We start from the raw sequence: 12,023 nt of genomic DNA on the forward strand, positions 1-12,023 counted from the left end.
TCTTTGACAATGCCCTTTCAGTCATTGGTGCTGGAGGTTGAACTCTGGGCCTTCAGTGTGTTAGATATACACTTAAGCACACACTACCACCTGCCTATATCTCTTGCCAAAGTCTTAATTTTTTTAAAGTCATAATTTATTTATTAGTGCGAGTTACTACATAGCCTTGACCAAACTGGAACTCACTGTATAGATTGGACTGGTCTTGAACTCACAGAGATCCTCTGCCTCCCTAAGTGCAGAGGTGGATTTATAGGAATATATCACCACACTTGGCTACCATTTGCTTATAAGACTTTTTCCAACATTTAATTGTGCTAACTTTTTATTTAAATGGTCAGTTGGTTTTCATTAATTCTAATGAGTTATATGTTAATGTGCCATCTATCCAACCACTGTCTTAATGACTATCTTTATAACAAATTTTGAAATCAGGAAGAGCATTCTAATTCCTTCTTTATCAAGATTTCTTAACTTGCTTGAGTCCTTCACATTTCCTTGTGAATTTTAAAACCACCAATTACTCCAAGAAGCTAACTTGGATTTAGATAGGAATGACAGTGAATTTGTAGTTATATTTGTGTGTAGTACCATCTTAACAACATTATTTTCTGAACTGTAAATGTTTTTCTATTCAATATTAGTTTCTTGAGACTAAGTTTTGTAGTTTTAAATGTACAAGACTTAACTTTAAAGATACTTTCCTGAAGATAGAGGGATGGATCAGTGGTTAACACATATGCTCTTGCATGTATAGGACCCAAATTTGAATTCCAGTCACCCATGTCGGACAGCTCACAACTGCCTGTCACTCCAGCTCCAGAGGATCAGGGGGATAGGATGCCTCTGGCCTCCTTGGCCATTTGTACTCATGTGAACATACAGATGTTTTTGTTAAGAGTTTTTTAGCTGGGAGATGGTTCAGTCCATAAAGCACTGCCACACGAGTGTGAGGATCTGAGTTCAGCTCTCCAGAATCCATGTAAAAAGCTGGTGTTGTGGCAGCCATCTGTAATCCTCTCCACAGTGAGTGGGAAGGGGAGACAGACAGATGACTGGAGCTTGCTAGCCAGGTAGTCTGACCTACATAGCAAAGTCAGCCAATGAGAGATCCTGTCTAGGACAAAAAGTGGAAGGCACCTTAAGGACAACCCATGAGGTTGTCCTCTGCCCTCCACCCATTGGTCCAGCATAATTTTTCTGTCAATTTTGTTTCTAGTTCTGATTGCTAATTTATAGAAGTGCAGCAGCTCTTGTCCTGAGGTCTCCTGGGTGTTATTTGCTCTGAGTAGTTACTTTAGTGGATACCTGAAGGTTTCTTTCCCTCTGCAACAGCAACTCAGTTGCATAGATCACTTTACTGTTTCTTTTCAAATTGTAGTGCTCTTCCTTCCTTCCTTCCTTCCTTCCTTCCTTCCTTCCTTCCTTCCTTCCTTGGCTAATTGCTGGGTTTAATCAATATGTACAAGATGGAGCAAGGGGAATTTTGTTGATCTTAGAAATAAGTCAATCAGCCTTTCAGTTGTAATTTAATGTCAGCATTGTGGAGGTCAAACAAAGGTCAGCAACAGCTGGCTTCATTCATTGCTTTCCACTTATTTTCTGAGCTACCGACCACTGACCTCCAGTCACCACCTGTACCTCCTCCTCAGTGGCTGAATTACAAACATGTACTGCTGTTTCTGGGTTTTTATGTGGGTGCTGGAGATCTAAACTTGAGTCCTGATGCTTGCACAGCAAACATTTTGTCGATTTGATTCACCACTCCAGTGCAGAAAGGCAGATTTTTAAAGGATGTTCAAATCCTCTTATTTTTAAAAGCAGAATTCTGACATTCTAATAGAATACTTTGTCAAACATAGATAAAGGAACACTCATTATGTTACATGTCAGTAAGAGGGCCACACACACACACTTTTTTTCTAGAAAAGTCAGAAAATACCTTTTGAAGTGGCTCAAATCTTAAATCATTAAACAAGTACAGAAGAAAAGTATTCTGAGAAGTAAAAGAATATGAGTTTTATGATGGACATTTTTTAAAAGAAACGAAGAGGAAATGAAAGCATTCATTCTGCACTGCAGAAATATCAGAGTTCCAGGCCATAAGTGAATGGTGTAGTGGGAGCAGTAGAGTTGGAGTGAGTAGGGAGACAGATTCTGAACTGGTCTGTATGTAAAGCATGATGGCAGATGAGCAGCAGTTAGGGATGATCGTTTATTTCTTGTTCAGGGCAAGTGTACAAGTGACGTTTGTTACTGATTTAACACTATAGACAAAGTAGGTAAAGACAATGAATTTTGTTTTGAAGATAATTTGATATGTTTGTAATATATCCAAACAAGTTTCCATAGGCAGTTAGAGTGGATGTCTAGAGCACAGAAAGATGTGGGATCTGTGTGGTAACTGAAGGTATTGAATATTCCTCGAAGATAGTAGAAAATGCATTAATAAATACTCATTTAACAGTTGAGAGTATATATCTTGAGATGTCACAGAATTTATCTTGCGTTCCTCAAAACATCTGAATCCCTTTTGACATTACCTCTCTACCTTTCCCTTACCTTGCTCCTATACTCACAAAATAATTTCACATAAGCTATCTGAAAACGTAGTGTATTCCTGTGTCTCATAATAATACCTTTATCTTTCTGTTCTTCACTTAATCTACTTCTTTTTTTTTTTTTTTTTTTTTTTTTTTTGGTTCTTTTTTTCGGAGCTGGGGACCGAACCCAGGGCCTTGCGCTTCCTAGGTAAGCGCTCTACCACTGAGCTAAATCCCCAGCCCCACTTAATCTACTTCTAAGCATTGATTTGTAAGATTTCTTTTTTGCAAAGGGAATGAATGTATTATTACTATATTATATGTTTCAATTTTAGTGTCTTAAAGACTTTTCTGCATGATCCTCTCGTGGAATGGAGTAAACCAGTGAAAGGACACTCCAAAGCACCACCGAATGAAACCGGGGAAGTTGTCAATGAGAAGGTTGGTAAAAGCTGCAGCTTGGCATGAGCTAATAGTGTCTCTCTCTTTATAAGAGAACTGATTCCAGATATTATCAGTGAACAAGAGAATTGATTGCCTTGAAATCTAAAACTGGTTAAAACCTCTAGAGTTGACAGATATACTCTGAAGATTTCTTTTCTCCCCCAACCTCCTTTTTCAACCCAAGGCCTTGCATATGCTAAGTACATGCTTTGATTAATGTTAACAACCCCAGACTTCATCCTGCAATCCAAAATTATTTTCCTAATAACATCATTCTCAATTTTGCATTCTGATATGCTTTTTCTTAAGAGAGATGTAAAGAATCCCAAGTAGTTACTTAAAATTCCATTTCTGTGCACTTATATAAACTTATCAGCCATTAGAGCATTGCCACCATCGTTAGAATCATCACTAAAATATTTAAGAACTAACATTTCAAATAGGTTGCTTTCTGTTTGCTTTATTTTGTTCAATAGTGGAAGGGAATAGAACCCAGGGTCTCCCACCTACTAAACAGGCCACCCACTGCAGAACTACACCTCTTGCCCTCTGAAACAGATGTTTTAACATTACTTTCCTGGAATTAAGATGTGCAGAGTTACCTAGTGGTTTTTATAATGCACATCAAAGTGAGATCTCAAGTTAATTGTATTTGTTTCATTGCTACAAATGGGATATTGTTTTGTCAAACACTGCTAACATTAAGTAAGAAAAGTAGAAACTCCAAATTCTATTGGGTCTGTAGCCTTAATGACTTTCTGTATTTTTTTTAGGCTAAGACCCATGTTCTTGACATTGAACAACGACTACAAGGTGTAATCAAGACCCGGAATAGAGTAACAGGGCTGCCGTTATCTATTGAAGGACATGTGCATTATCTCATACAAGAAGCTACTGATGAAAACTTACTATGTCAGATGTACCTTGGTTGGACCCCATATATGTAAAATAAAATTATTTCAAAGAACATATTAATAATCTGAAATTCATGTGTTAACAGTCAGTAGTTTGCTTTTCATTCTAATGTACAACATATATTTACTTTCGTTCTCAGAGAAACTAGTATTTCTCTGTGATTTTTTTTTTCTTTTAACTACGGGTTCAGTTATTAAACACTGCTTTCTTAGTACATGTTATGTAGTCCAACTAGAGACATAAAACATGTATTGTCATGATTGAGAAAATATGTAATTGCAAGGAACCAGCCAACCTAATTTCACTTTATACTTTATATCAATTTCCTCTTCGAAGTGTTAGCATAAGGCTTCATTTGAATAGCAATGAAGTTATATTGAATCCATGCTGTGGGCAGGAACTGGACTGCACGTGTATCCAGAGCTACCCCCTCTGCCCTGTAGGAAATGATAGGTTATCATTAAATTCACCTCATAAAGCTCTGTGTATATATGAAAATGTGATCAAAGAAGACAAACTCAAGAAACATGACTGTGAAACTAAGTCAGCTGTGTAATTACTGGTGATGCTGAAGACTGAACCATTGAGCCACATCCTAACCCCAACACTCTGTACATTTAGACACCACACTGTTGTGTGCCACGGTACACAGGAGTTGTCATAGAGAACACCAAAATTTAAAATTCTGTAAAATTTTTATATCTAAAGTTTTTAATGTGTTTACATGTGTTTTGCATTTTCTTAAAAATTAAAATGAATAGAATTATAAAGTAATATATTTATTACAGTCAGATGGAAAACTGCTGAATAGAACTATGCCTTATTTTTTCCTATAAGTAAAAGTATAATGAGGTAAATCATAATGAGGCAGAAAGCATGAATGCGAAAATTGAACATACGGTTTCCTACTCAGATTTGATGCTAACACTTAAGGACAGGACAATTAAAAAATCTTTTTGTAGGGGCTGGGGATTTAGCTCAGTGGTAGAGCGCTTGCCTAGGAAGCGCAAGGCCCTGGGTTCGGTCCCCAGCTCCGAAAAAAAAAGAACCAAAAAAAAAAAAAATCTTTTTGTTAGATTGTGTTGGGGGCCTGCATCTGTGTCCTTTTTATCTATTTCAATTTGATTTTGGCATATTATTCACATAAGCATGTTTAATTAGTTGATTTGCATTGATGTATTTTAGTAAAGGATCATTTCAAACAAATATATACTTTGAACAAATTCCTTCCACACTTCCTGTTGTCCCCCTGCCTCAGTCTCTTTTGTTCCTTCAACAGTATTGTCTCTGCTTTCATATCACATATACATACATGATTTAAGTAGCTATATAAAATCTAGGAACTGTAGATGAAAGAAAATGTTATCTTTCTGAGACTGAGTTAATTTACTTAATATGTTCACCACTCGCATCCATTTTTCTACACAGGATATATAACTTCTTTATTAATGAAAAATGTGTATTTATGTATTATATTTTCTATATCCATTCCATATATATATATTTTTTTAAAGAATCATTTTCTAAGTACAATGTGTGATGGTTGGTATATGCTTGGTCCAAGGAATAGCACTATTAGGAAGTATGGCCTTGTTGGAGTAGCTGTGTCACTGTGGACGTGGGCTTTAAGACCCTCAATGTAGCTCCCTGGAAGCCAGCCTTCTGTTTGCCTTCAGAACAAGATGTAGAACTCTCAGCTCTTCCTACATCATGGCTGCCTGGACACTGCCATGCTCCTGCCTTAATGATAGTGGACTGAACCTCTGAACCTGTGTAAGCCAGCCCCAATTAAATGCTGTCCTTATAAGAGTTTCTTTGGTCTTGGTGTCTGTTCACAGCAGTAAAACCCTAACTAGGATACAATGCCAATCTAATCTTTTACATTCAGGTAAAGGTCGATATTAAATGCTTTATAATTTTCCAATCCGATTTTCATTTCCTATAGTGAAGTATTTTTTACAAATCTAACCTGTATAAAGACAATGAGATTTGGAAACATTTTAAGCAAAAAGCTGGGTTGTACATGGGATATATTCTAGTGGGCTGCCTTGTCTGGACTAAGTGGGAAGGAAGCGCCTAGCCCCACAGAGACTTGAAATATCAGGGTTGAGGGAGAAAAAGAGGGGGAGATGGAAGAATTGTAGGAGAGGGGTGGCCAGGAGGGGGAGAGTCAGGATGTAATGTGAATAAGTTAAAGAAAAAATCTGGGTGTAGAGGGGCATACCTTCAATCTCAGTACCTGGGAATCAGAGGCAGGTGAATCTGAGTTCAAGACTAGCCAATAGAGTTTCAGGACAGCCAATGCTACATAGAGACCCTGTCTCAAAAAAAAGAAGAGAAAAAAAGAAAAAGAAAAAAAAAGAGAAGGAAAAAAGGAATGTTCAGTGTGAATTTGTAGATATTAAGAGGGGAATGTGAATGAGTTTCTCAATACAATCCTTGCATAGAGACTGAAGTCACATATATGGCAGGTTCTCTTGACTAAAGATGGATGTTGTCCAAGTACTAATCATGGAAGACAAGCAGTACCAAAGTTACGACTCCTGTAACTTCTGAAGTACTTATTGTAAGTAATAATAATAATAAAACAGGAACAGAAATGTTGATAGTGGCTTTTGTCCTGTTTGGTTGAGGCACGTTCTCATGTAGGACAGATGAATCTGGAACTTAGGTGAGAATGACCTTGAACCCCTGATCTTCCTGCCTCCTTTCAGGTGCTGATATTCAAACTTTCATGCCACACAGGTTTATGAGTTTGGGGGTTGAGATGGGTTTTCATATCAGATTTCCCTGAACTTGCTATGTATCTGATTTAACTTTTGATCCCCCTACGCCTCCTAAGTGACAACAATGGGCTTTTTTTGTTTTGTTTTGTTTTGTTTCTTTTTTTTTTTTTTTTTGAAACTGGGTATTAATAATTGTGGGTGAGGGGAGTAACCCAAAGTCTAGAAATGTTGGAAAATTACCCTTTCCCGTGATACACCTTACAGACCCAGACTGGAGGAAGCTTAACTAGAAGGAAGGCCCAAGTGTAGATACCTGAAACCCACTTCCAAGGGAACAAAATAATCATGGGAGGCGCAGGGAGGAAACTGGATGGGAGGGGTGAGGGGGAAGGGAAAGGAGAGGCAGGATCAGGTATTAGAACAAACAAGAGGGATGCCGGGAGGGCCGGGAGAATGAATCAAAATATGCAGTAGTAGAGGTTAGCAGGCAACGGGAACCTCTAGAAAGTTCCAGAGACCAGGGATGTGAAAGGCTACCAGGACTCAATGGAGATGATGTGAAATGTGAGATGGGGGTGGATGGCGGGTAGGGGAGCACCCTCTCAGAGTTGGGGGGAGGGGGTGAAAAATTCGGGGAGGGTGGACAGGGAAGGTGGGCAACATTTGGAATGTAAGTAAAATAATTTAATAAAAGGAGAAAAACTATAAAACTTAAAATAATAAAATTAGAAAATAAAAACTTCTGTAGTTTTACTTTACTCAGAGAAAATAACTCCTCTCACAAACTAACCAGACCTTTTTAAGTTCGAGTTGAAAAATAATGAATTTAACGATCCCAGGAGGGCAGTCCCACAGTACAAAAATAAATGTCCAATACCTTTCTTACTTAGGGTTTCTACTGCTTTTATAAATACCATGATCAAAAGCAACTTAGAAGGAAAGGGTTTATTTAGCTTACACTTCCACATCACATCCCATCATCAAAGGAACTTGAGGCAGAAAAAGAAGAACTATGGGGGAACGTTGCTTTCTTACATACCACCGGGCCAGAGGTGGCAGCAGCACACAATCAGATGGTCCCTCCCTCATTGATCATTAATCAAAATATCCCCACCAGCCAATCTGGAAGCAGCATTTTTCTCAGTTGAGGTTTCTCTTCCCAACTCTGCCATGACTCCGCCATGTTTGAAGTTAACATAAATCTAACCAACTGTCTCTTAAACGTTGTCATACCATCTGCAAGTCCACACCTCAATCAATTGGCATTTTAAACCTAAGTCACCTAATGAGCAGACCACGCCTCTTGCGCCGTCACCAACGAGTAAGGAAGAGCAGAGAGGCAGCGGGATAGATAGGACCCACCGCCCACCAGCGCCGTCCTGCCCCTCTAGGCCCACAGTTTACTCTATGGTCTGGCGGACCTTGTGTTGTCATCCTCCGAGCGACGGCCGGAGGCGGCGGCGAAGGCCCGGGCGGGGCGTTTGGTTTCGTTTCTGCACCGACTGGAATTAGTGTCGACGGTCAAAATGGGAGTCCCCAAGTTTTACCGATGGATCTCGGAGCGATACCCCTGCCTCAGCGAAGTGGTGAAGGAGCATCAGGTGGGTGAGCTCAGGCCATGGCGCAAGAAGTGGGCCCGCGGGCCTCTGCGCTGTGGGACCCCGGCCTTCCAGCTGCCTGTGGTGCTGGTCAGCGGCCGCAAAGGAGGAAGAGAAGGGAGACCGAGGGTTGGCGGCCTCCAGGTGAGCCGCACCGGGTAGAGGCAGGTCAGATCAGAGTGGCTTGCAGCCAGTCTGAGCTACCCCTGGGAGAGCACTCCAGGACTTCCAAAGGAGCCCTTAGTGGGAAGGCTTTTAATGAGCCCTCTCTGTCCTCCTGGGAACTGGAACTGGCGCTTCGCTTTAGGCTGCGAAGCTGTGTGGGACGTTTTCTCGGGTCCCTCATCCCAAGCAAAACAACAGACGGTATACAAGCAATAACGTCCCTGTGGCGGAATCGCGGAGTACTCCAGCTATGAAGAGCTGCATCTAACCTCGACGCCTGGACCGGTTGTTGTAGCTAGTGGCTCAGATTTGCTATACTTTTTCTTGCTCTTGTTAGCCCCCAATCAGTACTGACCCCCTATTGTCTAAACGAACAAAACGTTTAAATGGAGCGCAAGGATGAGGGGGTTGGTGCTTCGAGGCTTTGGTATGGCAGAAAGATCTCAAAACATTATTACTAATACTTAGTGTATAGTGACCCCCCAAAGCAACGTTTATGTGAGTTCTAAAAGTGTGTATTTATATATTTATATACTAGAATATACTTGCATGTTTGAATGACAGAGAAACCAAATGTTCTAATAGGTAAACTAGACTTTGATAATTTAGTATGTCACATTGAATGACTTTGATAATGACTTTGGTTTACAGAAAAACTCGTTTTTGAAATGTGTTTAGCTAATTGAATTGTGATGAATAGTGCTGTATTAATACTGGAAGTTGTCAATTATATGGGGTTTTTATTTTCTTTTGTTTTTTTAAGGTACTTATAAGGTTAAAGATAGAATCCAGTCTCTGAAGAGGATTCTTTTGATATTAAGTTCTAATGAAAGTTGGCATATAAAAGAAATCTTATAAAAAGTTCTAAATGCTGGCTTGTCCATTTATTTTTTAGTTAAGTTTAGATGGTATTTATTTGGTTGAGTTAAATTTAGATGGTATTTATTTTCAGGGAGAAAAGTGAAAATGGAGAGACATTGTTTTTCTTTTTCAGAATCTTTGATCAATAAATATTTCTAGCATCTAATGTGTTCAATAACATTTTTATTCTGTGCTCTTTGGTCACAGACTTTGTCTGTTTAAAATATCATGGATTCTTCATCTTGAGGAATTTTGTTGCAAAAACAAAACAGTCTTTTAAAGCAACATTACAACACGAAAAGCAAGATAGATTTTGTGAAAGTTTTGCAGTAGATTGAAAGTGTACTGGAAGTAAGTTTAACACTTGCAGGTTTATCAATGGGGCATGGTGTCCTACACCTTTAATCTCAGCACTGAGGAGGCAGAAGTAGGTAGACAGATAGAGATAGAGAGAGAGGGAGAGAGAGGGAAAGGGAGGGAGGTTGGAGAGATGGCTCCGTGGTTAAGAGCCCTGGTTATGAGGACCTAGACTTGATTCTAGCATCCACAACTGTTTGTAAATCAAATTCTATAGCATGGCACACAGACCAGGCAAAAATCAAAACACCTATACCTAAAAATAAATAAATACATAAATAGAAACTTGATGTATCAAAGTTAGGGCTTTTACAAATCCTCTATTTAACAGAAGATGAAAAAACGGGAAACTAGGCGGGAAGGACCCAAGTCCCCACATAAAAGCTGAGAATAGCACCTGTGACCAGCACTAGAGGGCAGGGACTGGCAGAGCCTGGGGGCTTGCAGACCAACTAGTCCAACGGATTAGTGAGCTTCAGGTTCACAACCGCCTCAAAAATCAAACAAAACTACATGAACAACAGTTAAGGAAGACACCCAGAATTGACCTCTGGCCTCTTGCATGGGTGCCAGGGTGAACATACCTGGAGGAAGAGGACGGGGAGCAATATGTTTTGGGATGAGATTGAGGGTAGTATCAGCACAATTATTCATCCTTTGAATCATCATATAAAAATAGAAAGAGAAACTAGATAAAGTCCATAAAACAATTCATGTGATAGAGTATCCTCATGTTACTGAGTCAAAATACTACTAGATGAGGGCAAACCAGATAGTTTTGAGAGGAAAGTGGATAAACTATCTGATGAGCTTGTGAACAGAATTTCAGAATACCCTGTAAGTTTCAATAAAGACTATACTAGCCAATTAGATAACAGTACCTAAAACTGAGGGGAGAGGGGTAGCTTCTTTTTTTATTTAAGACTGAGTGAAGGGTCTGTCAGAAGAAAAAGCAGTAGCCCACCTGTATATTCAAAGCTGACCTACAAAGGGACCATTATGCCAGAGAAGAAAATGATCCCTATGAAAGGGAGAATTAGGAGTCAAGGGATCTTTAAAAGTGCACTACCATGTTTTAAAACATTGAAAAACTGCAAAAGAAAGAATGAAGTTAAAGCTTTTCTGAGCCCTACTCATTCTAAAGCTCAAGAAATTTCAGTTCATATAGAAAAAAACAAAAAGTATTGAGGCCAAATGACATATATTTATTTGTTTACTTATTTCAGCTTCTTTCATTTTTATGTGTATTAATGTGTTACCTGTATGTCTGTGCACCATCTGTATGCCCGGTGCCCCTAGAGGTCAGAAGAGAGCCACTGATCCTTGGAACTGGAGTCACAGATGATTATGAATCACCAATTTAGGTACACTGCAAGAGTAACAAGTGCTCTTAACCAGTCAGCTCTCTCTCCAGCCCCAAATACAAGCTTTTGTTTACTTCCCTGACCCAGCTGTGGTGATACACATGTGTAATCTTAGCACTAGGGCAGCTAAAAAAGCAGGAAGATGGCCATTTCAAAGCTAGCATGAACTACAGAGTAAGACTTTACCCCCAAAAAGCAAAGACTGAGCCAGGCAATGGTGGCCTATGGATCTCTGAGCTAGCCTGGTCTACAGAAGAAGGGTTACAGAGTCTAAGGGTTACAGAGAGAAACCTTACCCCACCCCCAAAACAAAACAAAGACTTGAGTGTCATATGTGTCACTTCCCACCCTAAGACTTAGACCTGACATCCCAACTACTCAAGAGGCTGGGTTGCAAAATGGATTCAAGAACAGTTTGAGTAAAAACTTCAGTACAGCACTGGGGGTGTAGCTAGCTCAGTGGTAGAACACTTGCCTAACCTACGTGGTATTTAAGGTTTAATTCCCCAGTTCCACAGAAAAGGGAAGAAAGGGCAGAGGCTGAGATTGTGGCTCAGACACAGCGCCTCCATAACATAAAGGTGCAGAGTTTAATGTCCCAAAACTGCTTCGGGGAAAACACCTTTTTATTAGTGTGTGCTCGTTATGAATGTACATATGTGGGAGCATGTCATGGTGTATATTGTAAGTTAGTCAGAAGTCAGGTCTTCTCCTTCTGCTGTGGGTTCCAGGAATCCAACTTAGGTTGTCAGGTATGAGCCATTTTATAGGCCAAATTATTTAGGGTTTTGACTAGGGCCAAAGATCAGACAGACAGAAGACGAGACAGGAAGCATGTACAAGAACAGAGCAGAGAGACAGAGCAGTAAGAGTGCGGGAAGGGGTGCAGTGGAGAGAAGCCAGCTGAGAGGCTGCCTCAGCAAAAGCCTACAGCCTTACACTGTATAGATGCCTCCAAGTCTCTAGTACTGAAGCACAAGCTGGACCTCAAAAGCCCTGAAGTAATATATAGAAGCTGGACTCCCCTTTCTAAGAAGCATCACTAGCAGG

At 39.8% G+C, this 12,023-nt stretch overlaps 2 protein-coding genes across 14 annotated transcripts in view; both read left to right on the top strand.

Annotated features, from left to right (window-relative positions):
• The window catches only part of Atr (ATR checkpoint kinase), a 97,449-nt gene extending 93,491 nt beyond the window's left edge, over window positions 1-3,958 (top strand). Inside the window, exons 45-46 of one of the 2 annotated variants that reach the window (XR_015626967.1) lie at window positions 2,879-2,984; window positions 3,761-3,956. Coding sequence is in view for 1 of the 2 variants with exons in the window: in NM_001427167.1 (NP_001414096.1) it covers window positions 2,879-2,984; window positions 3,761-3,934 (280 nt within the window). In the remaining variant the exon portion in view is untranslated. 2 annotated transcript variants of the gene reach the window in all.
• A 4,059-nt stretch (window positions 3,959-8,017) lies between these two features.
• Window positions 8,018-12,023, top strand: part of Xrn1 (5'-3' exoribonuclease 1) — a 108,694-nt gene continuing 104,688 nt past the window's right edge. For 11 of the 12 annotated variants that reach the window (XR_015626490.1, XR_015626489.1, XM_087561249.1 and 8 more), the window contains exon 1: window positions 8,079-8,229. Coding sequence is in view for 8 of the 12 variants with exons in the window: in XM_087561241.1 (XP_087417367.1) it covers window positions 8,155-8,229 (75 nt within the window). In the remaining 4 variants the exon portion in view is untranslated. 12 annotated transcript variants of the gene reach the window in all.

This window comes from Rattus norvegicus, chromosome 8 (assembly GCF_021556685.1).
Source record: "Rattus norvegicus strain SHRSP/BbbUtx chromosome 8, alternate assembly SHRSP_T2T, whole genome shotgun sequence".
Taxonomy (NCBI): Eukaryota; Metazoa; Chordata; class Mammalia; order Rodentia; family Muridae; genus Rattus; species Rattus norvegicus.